Consider the following 20,271-nt stretch of genomic DNA (forward strand, 5'->3'; position numbering starts at 1 on the left):
AAAAAGGAAAAATAAATATTTCAGTGACAAAGCAAATGCTATAAAACATGTTTGACAAGAAAAGCTGTCTCTTTGTTACAGCCCTTGGGGGTACCATTTAATTAAGTAAGCAAGAATTATTTTACATTTTCTATTTCAAAGTAATTTGTTTGGACTAATAAAAAGTTTGGTAGTTGGGGCTGTTATTTATTTCTGTATAACTTTATTTAGGGATTTATATTACCTCTATGATACAACTTTCTGACACATCATGTAGTTAGTATATATATATATGATAAGTATTACAATATTTAAGAGGGTTTAAACAACAGAAAGTTTATAACAAGAGAATTTAAAGTTAAATTTGTTAGGCCCAAGAGAAAAGGCAGCTGTTAAAAACAATGCATAAAGCTACAGAACAGTTCAGTTTTTCAGGAAATCAGGATAAGTTAAACAGCAAATCAAGGGCAACATAGAAATTTACTATATATGTCATATTATTTGTTCAGACATGCTTAAATTTTAGGAAAACTTTTATATAATTATTCAAAGGATTAATTATTACTGTTATAAAATGTTTTTCCTTTACAAATGCATAGGATGTTTTATGGTTTTCATAACCATGTGAATTAGGCTGTGTAATATGATTAGCACCATTTTACAGATGAGAAAAATGAAGTTCTAAAAAGTTCTGACTTGCTCATGAGAATGCCGATTTTTAAGTATGTAATCAGGATTTGAACTCAGGTCTCCATACTCCTAGTGTGGTGCCATATTTGCTAGCAGTCATGTTGCTTGTATGATGAAAGAGTTTATTTAAAGAGAAACTTTACTATGTTACTTGATTTAGATATATCTTCCCTTAATTAATGGATTGTAGAATAGATTGCACACTATATAGACTGATACTGTTTTATTCTCACCTTGTTGCCTCCATAAAATAGGCACAGTAACTTGCAAATAAGTATATGCTTTCAAGAACACGATTAGACATGTGACATAAATATCTGTTTTATGAAGGTATACTTGCATTGCTATGATCATATAAAATGACTGAAATCTTTATTAATGGCTGTGATTCTATTTGGTTGGGTTCCTTTGTTTTATTTCTGGTCTGAATATCACCACCAATTTATATTAGCAACTTGTTTAAACAGTCTTAAAGACAGATCTTGATGAATCAATTGACTTGACCATCATTACACAATTTGTGGTGATTGAAGTAGGACTTGAAGGCAGGTCTTTTGCACTCTATGCTGCTTCTTATTTGGTTAGCTGGTGTGGCTGAAATTTATTTATTTGTACAATTCTATAAGTGTAAATTGTTCAAGATGGAAAGGCAGGGGATCCTGGTCCTCAAAAACTGTGTCCAGACCAAGAATTACCACAGGAGAGAACATAAACAATTTGCATGGTCCTTAGAGATAATCTTAAATTCTGATCCTTTTAGTAGTACTAATTTGCTTTTGTGACATTGGCAAGGACCACACTTAATTCCTAAATACTACTAGATTTGTTAGCTAGTCTTCTGCAAGAAAATGAAAACAACTTATAAACTGTCCTATGTGTTTTCCAAAACTGTCTCTTATGTATTCCATACATAGCTTGTCTATAGCCAAACTATTTGCATGCTATTTCCTCCATTAGATGATGAGCTCTTTGAGAATAATATCTTTGTTTTGTTTTTGCTTTTTCTTTTACTTTGTATCAGCAAGTTTAGCCAGCCCTTGATACTCCAGTGCTTAATAAATGATACTTGTCTTAGCATGGAAAAAATTTCTTGTTAAAACAGAGGGACAGAAAGGGCAGGAGGGAGGAGTGAAATAAAGAAGAATTTCTCTTTTCTAGATACTTGCAAATAAAGAGGAGGTAGAAAGGTAAAATTCTAAGGCAAAAGGATGAACAAAAATTTAAAATGTGCAAATTACATAGATTTCAACTCTTGTGAAATATATGAAGATATTTGGTGGAAGGAATTAAAGAATAGAAGTTTAAGAATGTTATCAAATGGTATAAAGAATATTAGGTGAACCCATTTTTATACACAAGAGAAGGGTAAGAAAAATCTCATTGACTGAACAAAGTACCCAAGAAACTGAACTAGTAAATTTCTGTCTCTGTTTCAGTCTGTCTCCCTCTCCTTTCTCTTTTTCTTCCTCTATGTCACTGCCTGTTTCTCTCAGTCTTTGTTTCTGTGTGTGTCTCTCTCTCATATATACATATACGTATGCACCCTAGAAGCTATAGCAAAGTAGCACAGGGAAATACGAAACAATACTGATGGCTTTTAAAGGGTTATATCAGAAAAGCTGAGGCAAGAAATTGAGATTCAATTACTTAAGAAGAATCAGGTAGGAAATGATAAAATAACACTTCTCAATAATACAATTCACTAAAAACAGAAATGTTTTTTGTTCATTAAATAACATCATTGGAAAGACTTATTTTTGTTTTGTTTTGTTTTTTGAAACCCTGGGGAGAATATTGATATGAGCAAGAAGTTCACAGATTAAATCAGAATGAAATTATTTCAGTATGCCTGACTTCAAGACTCTGATGATCACTGTCATTCAAGGACATTTATCCATAAAACATTTTTTTAAAATAATTTTTGGAGGATTGTTGAGATATCCAAACTTAAGAAAGGTGAACTAGGGGAGGAGAGGAACTAATTCTTCCAACTCATAAATTGGAGTGTGTGTGTGTGTGTGTGTGTGTGTGTGTGTGTGTGTGAGACATATATTATAAGAATTAGATTGTTCCTTTGGAATTCCAATGTAAAATATTCAAAATATAAAGTAATGACTCCTGTCAGAAAAACTGATTTCATCACAGGACTTGACAATTAAGAGAACAAATTATATCCTTTTAATAAGAATTTTGATTTTGTAACAATTAGGAGGGGGTTACATAATTTCTGCACAGGATATATCAAGGAGTCAAGGTTGATGCTGGGATTAAAGATGAGTAGTTTGCTGAAGTGATTACATCAGGACTCAGATTTTAATATATGAGAGGCAAATATATAGAGGACCAACCCAAGAGTCAGAAAGTTCCTTGTTTAAGTCCTGCCATTGACACAGACTAACTGTGCAGACATGGAGAAGTTATTTAATGTCTCAGTACCCAAAGCAACTCTAAAAGACAAAAGTTTGAAGAAAACTGATATTTTCATCAGTGAAAGAAGTCCCTCATACTGATGATATCACACTTCCTGACAAAAAGTAATAACAACAATAACAACATATATAAATGTCATCAGTGTCAGAAGGGAGCATTTGTTGATGATACCACCAAGTAAGAGCAGTGGTTAAAGAGAAAGAGGGAAGAGGAAGAATTGACTCCTTTTTCCAATAAGAATTCAAAGTGAATTTGTTACACGCATAATATAATTCAAAAATAATGAATTATACAAATATATTTAATGCATACAAAAAGCTGCAAAGCTAAAAAATAACATAAAAATGACTATATGCAAATACAGAAGAAACAACATTGAGATCACAAGACATCCCAAATTGAATAAGATGTGTAGAACCATGCATTTTTTAAAAGACATCATAAAAAGAAATCAGGCATATTAGAACCAAACAATAGCTTTTCTATCATTACCTGGTTTAGATTATCCATATTATAACAATATGCTGTGAGTATATGTTTTTTAAAACAAAGCCCTTTTTGCTTAGTTTGTCCTATTGTGTCCGATGTGACACATTTTATCATATTGGAATTGTGTTTTCTTAGCTAAATTTCTCTTAAACCTTTTAAAAAAATATTCCCTATCTATTCATTGTAAAGACAGAGCAAACATTTTAGATGGAAAGTCCTTGTTCAGCTCTCTAACTATCCCCCATTTTCCTTCTTCTTTGCAAATATACCTTTTCTTCTCCACTTGATAAAACTGTGGATAACCCTCTTCCTGGCTAGGGATTAAAGCACCAGGCTTTTCACTAAGAAAACAACTGCTGCTTTCACTAAGAAAACATTAGTCCATTACAAAATATTCTGTTTAACTTCTTTAGAACCATAAATCAAAGGGAAATTAATGAAAATGGGAGTTACACTCTTAATTATGTTGCATGTCTTTATTAGAGATAAAGAAATAGAGAATATACTTGTAAAAATAAATGGATGTCCAAGAACCAGTAGATTATTGGATGAATACCAGTAGGTTACTAAAGACAATAGGAGAATTCATAAAAATTTATCTAATTCACTTAAATAATGATAAGGAAATGAATGTATTTTAGTAATTTAGAAACTAGGTATTTAACTTAAAAAGAATGCTTAAGAAATAAATAGAATGTAAAGCCAGAAAGATTTTTTTTTTGGGGGGGAAACAAGGTAATTAGGGTTAAGTGACTTGCCCAGGGTCATACTAGTAAGTGTCAGATGTCTGAAACTATGTTTGAACTCTAATTCCAAATATAGTACTCTATCTACTGTGCTATCTAACTGCCCCTCAGCAAGATTTTTTTAAAAAGATTAAATCTCTTTATTTTATGGACTATGTGTGTCTAATGATACATCTCTACACAGAGGGACAGAAACTGTGATTTCATTAATATAGAGAATTCCCAGATGAAGAAATTCCATCCAGAAGGGAAGAACCATTTATGAAATTTAAGAGTCTGAGAGAATTGCCTAGAACTTGATAATTTAAATACCTTGTACAGGATAATACAATCAGTATGTATCAGAGACACCACTCAGATTTAGGCTTTAGCTTCAAGTGCAGGTTTTTTTCTACTCTTTTAAGTCAGTGAGGTCTCTTCCAGCTCTAAACTTATATAATTAATGATTTATAAATAGTTGTATGTGTGCATGTCTGTGTGTAAAAAAGAAATGCACATATACATTAAATTGAGCATAGCATACAGAAGAGTGATATTCTTGAAGCCAACAAGACCTGTGATCAATCCTGCTTCTGATACATATTAGCTATGAGATTCAAGGTAACTATGGAGGATTATAAACTACAAAGAATGTATTGACTTGAATTGATAGATGAAATTTCATAAAATATTGAAATAACAAGTACAATACCTATTTCTATTCAACACATTTGCACATAAAATGTGTTTATATTTCATTCATTTATAATTTTATATATTAAATAATTTATTTACATATATATGTATGAATGTATTTATATTCTTCTCTCTAGAGTCTAGAAAAATAAGCTCATTTATTTAAATTCAAAAAGCACAGAAAATCTATCCCATTGTCTATTAGGTGGAAAATTTTGGCTCTATTATTTTTAGATAATCCAATAGAATGGTAATAAGGAGATTTTAAAATGTGAATGGTTTCTTTATACAAATATGAAAATCTGATTATAAAAATATGGATTTATTTTGTCTCATTAATTAAAAAGGAAATCATAAGCTTTGTTTGCTGTTTATCATGTTAAAAGTCACCATACCCCTACTGAAAAATAAGATCAAGCTTTTCTTGTTAATTGCATTTTTGTCCCAATAGCTAGTTACACAATTTATAAAAAGAACAAAAATGTTTCCAGAAAAACATATCTTAATTCATTATTTAGTATACATTGAAACTTTTATTCCAAATCTGTTTATATTTCCTAAAAAATTGGCTCTAAAGAGCCAAGAAGACATACAAAAAAATGGGATTTCTTGCTTTTAAGACATTATACAATTTGTAAGCTTCTTTCCTATCTTTTTATCACATTACATTTAATGTACTTTAAGTATATGGAATGTTATGGCAAGGATTAATTATAACATGGCCTTTTGGAAAAGGGTATGAGAGAGAACCATTATATTTGTTCACCACTTCATTATCTTTGTTACTAAGATTGTTATTTAAACAAACCTTCTTAGCAGTCAAATTTGAAGTGACAAAGATTTTTGAAAATTGATCACAGCATATTTTTGATGTATTAGGGCTAGTCTTCAAAAGATCATTAAATATATATGAGAAAAGGTAGAGTAAGAATATTCACTTTGCAGAACATTTTGTAAGGATTCAAAAAATTTAGCCTCTTGATGTAGTCTGCATAACAAAATAATTGTCAAATAAAGAGATAACTGTAATTATGTACTTTTATATGGAATTTCTCAGATAAAATGGTTAGTGATTCCATTAGCTATATGGTCATATGTTAATTGATCCTTTTGGAAATAAACCACCATTTTATATTTGTTCACTATGAAAATGATGGAAGCTATTAAAAAAAAACAATTACTTGTGTATACATGCATATTAATTACTTGACATGGAAACAGAGACGAGATGGATGTTAAAGGAAACACAAAAGGTATAATCAAAGAATAAAAAGCATAATATGGATTACTCTGGTAGAAGCCTACAATTTAATGGGAGTAAACTGCACTGACATTCACAAGTGCTGTGTTTTAGTTACAGTTTTGCCTTGAAATAGCTCTTGGGGTAGGTACTGCATTTATTTTTATTTTTATTTCATAGATGAAAAAACTTTTAAAAAATTAAGTGATCTGCCTAAAGTCAGATGTACTGATAGGAAGGAGAGAGAAAGGGGAAGATGATAGAAATGTATATTTAAAACTGTTTTCACAACCCTTGAATATTTTTTTCCAATAAGACCCGTGTGGCATTGGTAAGACAAGTATAAGTGCAAATTACAAAAACAAACCCTGAAATCTATGCAATCTAAAATAGCAAGACTAAAAATAGAAAGAATCTAGGCCTGCTGATTTGGTCTAGTGCTCTTTTTTTCATGCCTTGAATGGAATCTCTCTTCAATTTGTAAATTTGTTCAACAAGAAACAAAAGAAAGCAAAAGTTGTCACCATAGTATATGCAACAGGAAGATTCAAGGAGCTCACACCAGTAGGGGGGAGTTAAAAAACAAAATGTTCTGCTTTTGTATTTTTCTTGTATAAGTTTTTGTAATATTTGTGACAAGTCAGGTAACTATAGTAATAAGTCCTACCCACTCCATCATTAATTTTTGTCATGTGGGAGAATGTATAGTCTGAAGGCTAAGATTTCTTCATGTTATCATGGTTATGATCCTGTGGATCTTTCATTGGTTATTTCCAGAAGTATTCCTAATTTCTTCCTTGTAATACTAAATTAATTTATTAATTCTCATCTATCTTATCATTTCATTAGTATCGAGAACTCCCAAATGAAAAAAAATTCCCACTATCAAAGCAGATCAACACATACTTTGCAACTTTTAGTTTCAAAAAGGGGTTTAGAGACCAATTGATTTGAGATTAAGTGATGTGCCCAGGATCACATAGTCTGTAAGAACAGAGGCAGAATTTGAATCCAATATTTACGAGTTATGAAGTTAGGTCTCTATCTAGTAAATAACATTGACTAGCATTTTAGTTAATTATATTTTCCTTTATCCTCTATCCATAATGACTAAAAGTATATAGCGTGTGATAAAAATAGCCATAAAATTGATATTTAGATTTTAGAGTTTTTATTAAATTGTATTTTGCTTATATTCACTGATGTTCCTCCTACCTTTTACTTGGAATAGAAATCTTTTTTTATTGGTGGCTTTGAAGTGATTATATTGCATTGATATTATGTCAAAGAGTTCTAATGTAGGATGAATTCCAATTTTAGCCTTCAGCATTTTTATTTCACAATACTAACTGAATGTGATCAATCTTGTGATACTCATCTATTCCTTATTCATAATGTGTACCCTGAGAGGTTCTCCACCCTCTACAAAAATATAAACTAAATGTTTTCATCCAGATTCCTTTAATGTGCTAATTTCCCTAACCCTATCTTATTAATATGCTAATTTCCCCTAAGCTTATCTATTTGCAAAGAAGTTTTTAAAAGGAGTTCTTTAACAGTTCTGAGGTACCATTTCACAGCTCTCCAATTGGCTAAGATGACAGGACAAAATAATAATAAATGTTAAAGGGAATGTGGGAAAAGTGGGATACTAATACATGGTTGGTGGAACTGTGAACTGATCCAACCATTTGGGACAACAATATGAAACTATACCTAAAGGGCAATAAGACACTATAGACCCTTTGACACATTAGTGCTACTACTGGGTCTGTGTCCCAAGGAAATCATAAAGGAAGGAAAAGGGCCCACATGTGCAAAAGTGTCTGTAGCAGTCATTTTTTAATAATGGCGAGGAACTGGGAATTGAGTGAATTGCCCATCATTTGGAGAATGGCTGAATAAGTTATGGTATATAAATATAATATTATATTATTGTTCTATAAGAAATAATTAGCAGGCTGATTTCAGAAAGGCCTGGAAAGACTGATATGAATTGGTGCTAAGTGAAGTGAGCAGAACCAAGAGAACATTGTACATAGCAACAGCAAGATTATGTAATGATCAGCTGTGATGGACTTGATTCTTTTCAATAATAAGGTGATTCAAGGCAGTTTCAATAGACTTGTCATGGGAAGAGCTGTCCATATCCAGAGAGAAGACTATAGAGATTGAATGTGGATCACAGCATAGTATTTTCACCATTTTTTGGTTATTACTTGTTTGCCTTTCTTTTTCTTTCTCATTTTCCCTCTCTTTGATCTGATTTTTCTTGTGTAGCATGATAAATGGTAAATGTTTAGAAAAATTGCACATGTTTAATCTATATTGAATTATTTGCTGTCTAGGGGAAGTAGGGAGGGAAAAAAGAAGATTTGATATGCAAGGTTTTGCAAAGGTGAATTGAAAACTATCTTTGCATATATTTTAAACAATAAAAAGCTATTATTATGTACCTTTTTAAATATAGTTCTTTGTTTTGTGTCTCCATCCATTATAGCATAGTTTTGGTTAACCAGGTATATCACACTGCATTTTTCTATATCAAAATCATTTTATGAATCTCTTTAGATCTTTGCAATATCAGTAGATTATAATCTCAATAGTTACATCTCAGAGATGGGAGTAGATCATATTTTAGGTTAAATCTTTGTCCAGTATTAATTAGTATTCTATAGAACACAGCCAAGAAAACTAATAAGGACTAAGGAAAAGCTCAGAAATAGTCTCTCTGTAATATATATTGTTTAGGATTCAATAGTTCTATAGAAATTATATGAATAACACAAACAAAACTTCTTTTGGTTTATAAATATCCAAAATTTCTAGTGAAAATAAAGAATTGATTTATAAAGCTTATTTTTTTAAACATACTACAACTTTTTAAAACTGTGAAACTAAATATTGAAACTATTTGGTGAGTAAAATCATTTATTTCATTCTATGATGCAGATAAGTTTCAAATTGCAAATAAGTTTCATTGTAAGTGGCAGATACTTCTCTTATCCTATCTTTTATTTCTCAATTTTTTTGAATTAATCTTTTGATTAATTAACAATTTCAGAAAAATACTTGCCATTTTAATTTTCCCCTGTTGTAAATTAAATACTATTTTATGGTAAGCTTGTTAGCATTATCTGTTCCAATACTTAGAAATCAATACTATTCTTATTAGTTCTAAATATTATTGATATTCTACTTAGAAACAAGTCCCCATGGAAGTTATAGTTAAAATCATTCAATATAATATAACAAAATATTAAGGGTCACATGTAAGCATGTATTTTTATATGCAATATTTCAGAAAGAAGAAATATAGGATATTGCACTTTGTCAATAAAATAATACTCCTATTCCATAAAAGCTAACAGGCTTTAAAATAACTTATGGAGCTTAATCAATAGAACTTAGAATTTTAATGATATCCAAATATACCTAACTCATATTTATATACATATGGAACTGATATTGAACCGTTACCATCAATATAACTTTGAAAATTTCATTTTAAAGTATCTTTTTGTATGAAATAGCATATATGTCAGATGATGTGCACTTGAAAGTCAAGACTGTGGTATCTTTTTGACTTTGAATATTTATATTTGTATATACAATAACAAAATATTCTTGCTAGTTTCTTTTCATTTGTTCTATGTTATGCAAATGTTAAAACAATTCTCGAAAAAAAAGTTTGAAGTCAATCAGTAAGTAATGAGGAAAATGCAGAATTTTTTATGAGGTGATTAGTCAATGTCACAATATAGGAATTTGTTCACATTAAGTAGATTTGTCCCATTTCACACTAACATAAACAATCCAAGTATCTTGGTCAGCACTTATTAATAACACTAGAAATGGCAATAACTTAATACTTATTCAGTCCTACTCATTTCATTATTGGAAGATTAATTGACTAAGGTTATTGAGTTCTAGAAGTATCCTTTGTGTAAGCACTTTAGAATCTATCCAGCTTCTCTTGAAAAGTATGCCTTTTCCTTTCTGTTTTTTTTCCCCACATATCCATTAACTTGACATGCAATATGATGCATTATCATTTATGAAACTATTTCCTATTAAACTACAAATACAATAACAACATGGCATTTAATTGTATGAAACAAAAAATACAACAAATGTGAATTAATCATTTAAGAGTAATTTCTAATGTTTGTTAACACATGAATTCAACTTTGGACTATTCAGTGCCTGAATAGAAAAATTACCAAGATGTCTATGCTTCATTTTTTTTTGTAAAAAATATTTATTTGTGCTAATAATTCATAGGCTCATAGAATTTAGAGCTGGTGCAGAGATCTTACAATCCAGCCTTCTATAATGAATAAGTTTAAGTGTGTTACAAAGTCACTATGTTATAAAAATCACATATAGCAGAACTAAAATGCCTAGATTTTTAAACTCCAAATCCATTATCTCAAGGATCTTGTATTCCTTTTTTAAAAAATGAATTTTCAATGGATGAAATCAAATTCTTATGCTTACTCATTATCACTGTAAGAATTATTTTAATTTAGTATGAATATCAGATACATTTTGAAAAGAAATCTACCCTATTTCTTCAAATCTAATATAAATAAAATCTTGTTTATAATTTTGAATCTTTGAATTGCTGCACATCTCCAGATATTCCAGTTTTGGAAAGATGAGATTTTGCATTCTCATGTAGGTAGGAATAGTTTCTTTCAATTGGCTACACAACCAAAACAGGCCATATCTACACACACACACACACACACACACACACACACACACACACACTCACACACTTATGCATACATACACCCCTCTCCCATAAGGTCATATTTTCTTTTCCAAGGTGTCTTGAGAAGATGAAGGTCCAAGTTTACTCACAATGGCGGTGTTAGGAACAGAGCTGTAGAAAGGGAAATTTTAGACCTTGTAGAAGTGCTTAGGCTTTCTTTTTTTGTTTGTTTCATTTGTTCTTTCAGTTCTGGCACAAGAGGTGGAATTCCTGCTTCACCTGGGATCAAGCCTTGTAACCTTGACACCAAGACTCAAAGCTGGATGTGTAGTCAGCAAGGCCTGGGAGTGTCTGAAACTCAAGCCCAAGGTGGAGAGCTTTGGATTTGGCATTCAGAAATGTGTTTTGAAGGAAAACGTATTCCCTCCTTTTCCATTCCACAGAAAATGAGATGGTGCATGGAGATTATATACCCAGGTGTTGGGGGGTGGGAGTGGGGGATGTTTGTATAATTACTTTGTTGTTTCTTTGAAAGAAGAATTCCTTTATTAAATTAAATTAAATTAAATTATTAAATGGATCTAAGGAATAAGTGACATTATGGGCTAGAGTCAGGGAATTGTGGGAAAAAAGTAAAATGTAGCACTCCATGGCAATATATAGCATTAAATACATTTTCTTTTTAAAAGTAAATACAAACACATAATCAATATTTGATAAACAATAGAAAATGTCATATTAACATGTTTAAGTTACATTTTAGCTCAATAATTTTCTCCCAATTCCCCCTCCCATCAGCATATTTGAACCTGAGAAGCAAATCAAAAAAAAGTTATTATAAAGCACTCATTTTTAATGTATATCATATGATATGAACATATTTATGAGCATATTTGTTAATAGAAGATAAAATTCTATCCTTTAGCCACATAAATTTATTATGTTAATGGTCCTTCAACTTTGAAGCCCACTATAAACTAAGTCTATGTGTAAAGTGCCATCTTTACTTTTCCAAAAAAGGAAAGAGTAGCTTATAAAAATGTAAAAACAAGATACTTTATAACATTGCATTTTAATTTTCCTTTTCAAGGAATAGCCATGTATAATAAATTATTAATAAGAACATAAAGATCAACATCACCTAATTAAATTAATTTAATGGCAAAATATATTTGAATGTATTGCTACCGATCTCACATCTAGATGTCTAATCACTTAATTGTGCCTGATGGAGTGAATTCCTATTATGAGTCTCTTGTTACCATTGTATGGTTGAGTAATGATAGACTATGGCATATTACATATAGAACTTTCCCTGTTATTTTCTTTGCCAGCTTTAAGAAAATAATTTAGGCACTAAACATGAAAATTAAACAAACAACCAAAAGAATTCCATTTGAAACAAGTAACTTTGAAGTGAATACATACCTGTGCTAGTGCGGTATGTGGCTGTGTGGGCTGGCTGCAAAGGGTCCCCCTGACTCTGGCTGAGACTCCGCATAGGGGGTTTCTGATATACTCTGTCTTCATAAATGGGATCTATGTGGTGTTCTGGAGACTGTAGTGCCCTCAATTCAGAGCCAAGGTGGCTGTGTTGGCTGCTATAAGATGCCCGAGATCCAGCTGCAAGTGAACAAATAGAATAATTATGAAGGGAATAGTACACAAGCAAGACTAGTTTTGTCAAAGGAATATTTGAACATAACTTTGGGATTTTATTATTTAAAGAGAACTGTTGAAATGTGCACAAAGTAACATGAAATGACAGCAATGAATCAAGCTAATCAGCTTATCAGCACCCTCAGTTATATAACTTGATTTTCCCATAAGGAAGATAATATTCCAAGAGATAAATAGTTATTATACAAAGCCAATAAAACCACCTTCTCAGTATTTCACTAATGTAGCCAGAATCCTCAATAAAGGTATTAATTAACAAGGAAGAAAAAAGAAAAGGCAAAAACCCATTGCTAATTGGTCTGGGTGATTCAAACATAAAATTTACCACAAAAATAACTTCAGGTGATGGATAAACATATTAATGACCAAAATAAATCATTTTAATACTTCTCCTGAAGATTGGTGAGACATTTTGCTTCATGAACATTTCTCCCTTGGACTATGAATGAACCACAGTGCTAGGGCTTTCTATAGTTTAAATTCCCACAAGTTGGATAAATGAAACATATTCAAAGATAAAATGTTTTAAAGTAACAGAAAAGGTGAAATATAAGTTTTTTTTGCTACCACTTCAAAATGAAAGTGCTAATTTTCCATTTTCTGATAATAATTCAAATATTATGAAGTAAAGTCTGCAAATCCCTCGTCATTAAATGTTGTTATTTTTATAATTTTCTTTTGCAATTCTGAAAAATGTACTCTGCCATGTTATTATTGTGATATTATGATATGGAATGTGTAAGACTTGGATCAAGCAAAGACCTTGAAATTACAAATAGAGACTGATGGCCCAATGAGGAAGGCTAATGCAAAATATAAGTCAATGGGGTATGTGCTTTAAAGTGGTTGATCTAGTCATGAGAACTGAACAACTTCAACAAACTGACCATTCCTAAAAGTTGCTGAATGTTTGGGATGAAGGTAAATAAATAATAGATCAGAAATTTTATTTACCCATTCCCTTTGTTAGTGATTCAATAAATTTCCATTTAGGTTATTCTCAATAGAATTATATATCTAAAAATAATTTCAATGCACCTGGTTTATCAAGTGCCAAGATCAAGCTGAATATTAGCCCATGTACATATTTGTTTGCTAGTTTTCATTTTTATGTCCTTATAGGCACAGATGTGAGTTCTGATTTGTCTTCAGGAAAGTACTGCTGCCAATTCATGTCACCTCTGAACTGTACTCTCCTGCTGTTAAGAATTGCAAACATGGCTTTACTTTTAAATATATATGAAAAAATACTGATAATTATCCAGATGTTAAAAACAGCAATTTATCAAATGCATTAAAAAGACGTTCTCTGAGTTAAATTAAAGCATTATCTCTTTGTTTCAGAAATAAAATGTTAATGAGAAATGCAATAGAATGTCGATCTTTTAAAGTAGTTTCTGAGATAAATTGACTTGTTTAATCACATGTACACACATTCACTTGGATCCAGGAAATAAGACTTCAGAAATATTAGTTGACAATTATAAAAAGGCATGAATTTAAGGCAATTTTGCCACAAACAACTTTTAAACTATTGTCATTTAAAGATAATAGGACAAAATTCTTGCATATTGGAATAATGCTATGAAGATTTTTTTCTTTCACTGATGCTACTTTAAGGAACCAAGATAGTTATCTTCATGCATATATTTATACATACAAATATATGTAACACAAATCACTTGTGTAATATATAAAAATAGCATTATTTTAATTTGGTTGTTTAGTTACTATTGATGATTAAGGTTTTTTTTAATGTGTATATGTATGTGAATATATATGAGTAGTTATATGTGAATAAAGAAGGAAGGAAAGAAGAAAAAGAGAGATCATAGCAAGAGTTTTTTCTTATGTGTTTATAGAATGAAAATGGTTTTAAAAAATTTTTATCCATTCTATTCTCCCTACTCTAGACAGAATGAAAGTAATCCAATTCCAATATATATATATGTATATATATTATTAAAGATTTTCAAGAAAATTTCTCACACAATTTCCCTTGGAAATAGAAAAGATCAGCTTATGATTTAAATGCTTGATGATTCATGGAAAGTATTTTTCTTGAAAAGGAACTTTCTTTAACCAATGCATTCATTAGTCATTGTCTTTTATTTCTAATTTATAGCTATATATAATATAATATTTAATTCTTATTTACTGAAATTTATATCATCATTAGGAACATCATTAGAAACATACTGAAAACCTAAATTATTCTATTGGAAATTTTCATTATTTGAAAATTGAGAATTATCAGTATGTATATGTTATTGACCACAAGAATAAATGCATCAACAAGCTGAAGTCTGGCCATATAGCATAATAATAGAAACTTTTTATACGGATATTTCTAGGAACTTCAGGCAAAAATGACTACCTGAAAAGCAGTTCTCAGTTACTTACACCAACAGAATACTGTATTCCAAAAAGATAAAATAATGATCAAGAAATTCAGTGAGAACCTAAAAATATATCCTTGTACAGCATAACTGCTCAAGAAATTATGCAGCAGGTTGGGACAATTGAAAAGGGTGTAAAAACCCACATTTACATAAGGATATAACACTCTAGCCTATCAGCAATATAGGAAAGAGACTTGTGATACCTACCCATGGCAGCAAGAGCAGATGCTTTTGAAAAAGCACCAGGATTTTCAGAGAGCCATAGGGTAGGGACCCTGAAGAACAGAGTGGTGGCTAGAGCAGCAATGAATCACTGAAACAGAGAACCCAAACTCCAAATTTGATGTTTTAGAATACTTTTTTTTTAAGAGAACAGATCCTGAATCTCCAAGATTGTGTGTGTGTGTGTGTTTGTGTATGTGTGTGAACTAATCCTGAGAGATGAAAAATTAGTACAGAATCCTAGGAAAGACTACACATCATAGATTCAAATATCTCTCTCCTTCAAAAAAAATTGCATGGTATGAAGACTGGCCCTGGTACAAAACATCAATTTTATATTATATTAGATTATCATTATATTATAATATTATAAATTAAGAGATGTCTTGAAAGCAAAAAGAAAATATCTTTGGAGAGGGACACAAAGGAGAAAATGGATTTTCCACTAGGACTAAATGAATATACAGAAGAGATGATGCAAAATATTTTTCAAATCAAATTATAAGCTCTAGAAGAAAGAAATAAAAATGTTCTAGAAGATAATGTGGTAAATCTTAATCAATAAGTAAAATTCCCAATGCTAGAATAGATGAAAGAGATTCTGATACTGACTCCACAACATAGCAAGAAACATTAGAACAAAATTTTTTAAAAAATGAATAAAGAAAACAAGCTAACAAAGACAACTATTATTAAAAAAAAAACACACACACACACACACACACACAAAGTAGCCTGGAAAACAAACCAAAGAAAAATAATTTAACGATCATTTGTCTCCCTGAAAAACATGATTAAAAATGTGCAAATCCCACATTTTGAGAAATCACAAAGAGAGATTGCACTGAGATATTAAAACAAAAGGGCACAGTAGAGCTAGAAAGAAACCACAATAATATTCTAAATAAAACTCCCTAAAAGAGTCTCAGGAACATCAAAGCTGAAGATCAAAGCTCTTACATCAAAGAAAAAAAATCTTTAAATATCCAAAATAAATCAGTTCAAGGACTAAAGAACTTCAATTAATATCACACAAAACTGGTAGTTTCTACTATAGAAAGGAGAGGATCTCTTGGAATATGAGATTCCAAAACGCAACTCAACTATAACTTACCTAGCAGAGCTAAGCATGATTCTATCTGGGGAAAAATGGATGTTTAAGGGAATATTTCACATGAAAATAGCAGAGCTCAGTAGGAACTCCTACTGATGGTCCAGAGAAATTTAAACACTAAATTTATTTGAACAATTATAAGGAATTCTGTGAAAACATAATGGTAACATTCTAATGAGAAAGGGGGAGAAGGGAAGTTCCTTCAGAACCTTATTTTCTTCCTTTCTTTTTCCTGAGGCAATTGGGGTTAAGTGACTTGCCCAGGATCACAAAGCTAGGAAGTGTTAAGTGTCTGGGGCTGGATTTGAACTCAGGTTCTCTTGACTTCAAGTCTGGTGCTCTAGCCACTGTGCCATCTAGCTGCTCCAGAATCTTATGTTTTCAAAAAGCATTGAGGAAATTAAGTAAGGTAAAGAAAACACTTAGGAATGGATTATTTCCTTTGGATCTAAAAAGAAGAAAAATAAAATAAAATAAAAGGAAAACACTAATATAGAAATGAAGAAGGGGGAAGAATTTGCTATTTTTCACAATTAGCTTCCTTGAGAAGAATATGTAACAAATATGGACCTCACTCTTTACCTGAAAAGGACAAAAATGTGCTGAGTGTGCATGCATGCACCATGCACATGCGTGCGTGCACATACCCACACACACACACACACACACACAACACACACACACACACACACACAAAATAGCCTGGAAAACAAACCAAAGAAAAATAATTTAAAGATCATTTGTCTCCCTGAAAAACATGATTAAAAATGTGCAAATCCCACATTTTGAGAAATCACAAAGAGAGATTGCACTGAGATATTAAAACAAAAGGGCACAGTAGAGCTAGAAAGAAACCACAATAATATTCTAAATAAAACTTCCTAAAAGAGTCTCAGGAACATCAAAGCTGAAGATCAAAGCTCTTACATCAAAGAAAAAAAATCTTTAAATATCCAAAATAAATCAGTTCAAGGACTAAAGAACTTCAATTAATATCACACAAAACTGGTAGTTTCTACTATAGAAAGGAGAGGAGCTCTTGGAATATGAGATTCCAAAACGCAACTCAACTATAACTTACCTAGCAGAGCTAAGCATGATTTTATCTGGGGAAAAATGGATGTTTAAGGGAATATTTCATATGAAAATAGCAGGGCTCAGTAGGAACTCCTACTGATGGTCCAGAGAAATTTAAACACTAAATTTATTTGAACAATTATAAGGAATTCTGTGAAAACATAATGGTAACATTCTAATGAGAAAGGGGGAGAGGGGAAGTCCCTTCAGAACCTTATTTTCTTCCTTTCTTTTTCCTGAGGCAATTGGGGTTAAGTGACTTGCCCAGGATCACAAAGCTAGGAAGTGTTAAGTGTCTGGGGCTGGATTTGAACTCAGGTTCTCTTGACTTCAAGTCTGGTGCTCTAGCCACTGTGCCATCTAGCTGCTCCAGAATCTTATGTTTTCAAAAAGCATTGAGGAAATTAAGTAAGGTAAAGAAAACACTTGGAAATGGATTATTTCCTTTGGATCTAAAAAGAAGAAAAATAAAATAAAATAAAAGGAAAACACTAATATAGAAATGAAGAAGGGGGAAGAATTTGCTATTTTTCACAATTAGCTTCCTTGAGAAGAATATGTAACAAATATGGACCTCACTCTTTACCTGAAAAGGACAAAAATGTGCTGAGTGTGCATGCATGCACCATGCACATGCGTGCGTGCACATACCCACACACACACACACACACACACACACACACACACACACAAATTCCAGGAGGTAATAAGAGAAGATGGGGGAACTACTTAAAAGGGAAGATAATATTGTGGAGGGAACAGTTAGAAGCAAAAAAGATTTTCAAATCCTAAAGGAAGGGTTAAAAGAAAAAGAAAAAGAAAAAAAAAAGAGCCAGGAATTAAAATTTCCCCATTAATTGGATAATGTCTCAACAAATTATGATGTTTGAATGCAATGGAATTTTGTTGTTGGGCTTGTAATGGAATGTTATTGTAAGAAATTACCAAAGAAATTATTTTAGAGAATCTTTGTGAATATGAACTGACAGTGAAAAGAATCAAAATAAGTTTAAAAAGCATAGCAACACTGCAAAGAAAAATAACTCTGATAGACTTTAGAAAACTAATTAATGCAATAATCAATCATATTTCTAGAGGAGGTGACCTGAGAAATTATGTTTTTCAATACTTTTCAATACTTGAAAAGCTATCTGGTGAGAGAAAATGATTTTTTCTGTTTGCCCCCTTAAGAGCAAGGGGAAGAAATTTTAAATAGGAAAATTTAGATATGATATAAAGGATAAAGAAACTGAGGAAACTTTCTAGTAATTAGAACTATCAAGAAGTAGAATGGGCTACTTTAGGAAAAATGGATCCCCCTCACTAGAAATCTCCAAAGGGTAGATGAACAACTTCTCACTTCTCTGATGCATTTAAGTTGAAATTGTGTAGGGGTGTGTGTGTGTGTGTGTGTGTGTGTGTGTGTGTGTGTGTTTTGTGGACTGGACTATTGTTGCTAAGATTCCTTCCAACTCCAAAATTCTATGATTCTGTAAAAAGAAAACTTTCCAAATCACCTAATAGCAATGAACTAAATATATAAACATTATAAAGATGTCTTTACATCAGTAGAATAATGATATTTATGAGAATAGAACCATTTAATATTAAATATGGAAAAGATCTGAAAAAAAATTAATCTGACACCCTCATTTTAAAATTAAGCAAATAATTTTGAGAGGGATTAAATTACTTATTCATTTCAATAAGTGATAGTTATTCAATCACCTCAAAATGTATGTCCATAAGCACCTCACATTCAATACATTAAAAAGAAAACTCAGGGTCCTTTTCTACAAACTCTACTCTTGATATAAATTTTATGGTAAGGACATCAGAATCCTAGTCACCCATGCTGACCACACTGGTTAGTTTCATCCTAAACTATTCATTCAGTAGCCCAACATATCCAGTGCAATGACAAACCTCAATTTTTACTTTGAAAAGATTATTAATTAAGATAGACAGATAGACAAATGGATATAAAGATATAGATGCATGTACGCAGACATATTCTTTTTAGTCTACTCACATTTAAGCTATTATAATTATTTTTTTTAATTGATTTCCTTTCCTCATATCTTTCTTTGTTCCAGTTCATCCTACACTCAATTCCAAATCTGCCTAAACAATTTCTGTAAAGTGACTTCATGTTCCCTCCAAGATTTTTTAGATCTTGGTTCTAATTTTCTACTTTTTTTATATTTTATTCTCCTTCATGCACAAGCATTCTGTTGGTTGCAAATACAATGTTCTGTCTCTCGGCATCACTGGTTTTCTTTCTCAATTTCCTTGGCTTTCTTTATAATGCTGATCAAATTCCACCTTCTACAAAAGTCCTTTTCCAGTCTCCTAATCTGTGACTGTCTTCCCCTTTGATACTACTGTAGGTATTTTCTATATGTATTATATGTATACACAATTATTTTCATGTTTGTCTGCCCCATTGGAATGGAAGTTCTATGAAGATGATTCACATCAGCATTTTTGTAATAAGCACGTAATTTTAGAGTGTTGTCTGGGGACACTGAAAGCTTATATTACTTTCCCAAAGTTTAGGTCAGATTCAAGACTTAAAATCAAATAATTCTGACTTGAATGAAATCACAAGTTGTTTTTTTGAGGGATCAAAATGAATAAAAAATGCAACAGACGAAGACATTAATGTAAGTGATAATACTGACAAAATAAACAAATAGACCAAAAAAAAATGATACTGATCATAAATTAGTGTGCATCAGGTATGGGGAGATTAATGAAATTTAAATTCAATCATTAAATATGGTAGTTTTCCTTCTATATTTCAT

At 31.2% G+C, this 20,271-nt stretch overlaps 1 protein-coding gene across 4 annotated transcripts in view; it reads right to left on the reverse strand.

Moving 5' to 3' along the window:
* The window catches only part of CTNND2 (catenin delta 2), a 1,133,181-nt gene that overhangs the window by 419,809 nt on the left and 693,101 nt on the right, over positions 1 to 20,271 (reverse strand). For all 4 annotated transcript variants that reach the window (XM_051969857.1, XM_051969856.1, XM_051969854.1 and 1 more), the window contains one exon: positions 12,398 to 12,592. In XM_051969857.1, the coding sequence (XP_051825817.1) occupies positions 12,398 to 12,592 (195 nt within the window). The remainder of the gene's footprint in view (positions 1 to 12,397; positions 12,593 to 20,271) is intronic.

The sequence above is a fragment of the Antechinus flavipes genome, chromosome 1, assembly GCF_016432865.1.
Source record: "Antechinus flavipes isolate AdamAnt ecotype Samford, QLD, Australia chromosome 1, AdamAnt_v2, whole genome shotgun sequence".
In the NCBI taxonomy this organism is placed as follows: domain Eukaryota; kingdom Metazoa; phylum Chordata; class Mammalia; order Dasyuromorphia; family Dasyuridae; genus Antechinus; species Antechinus flavipes.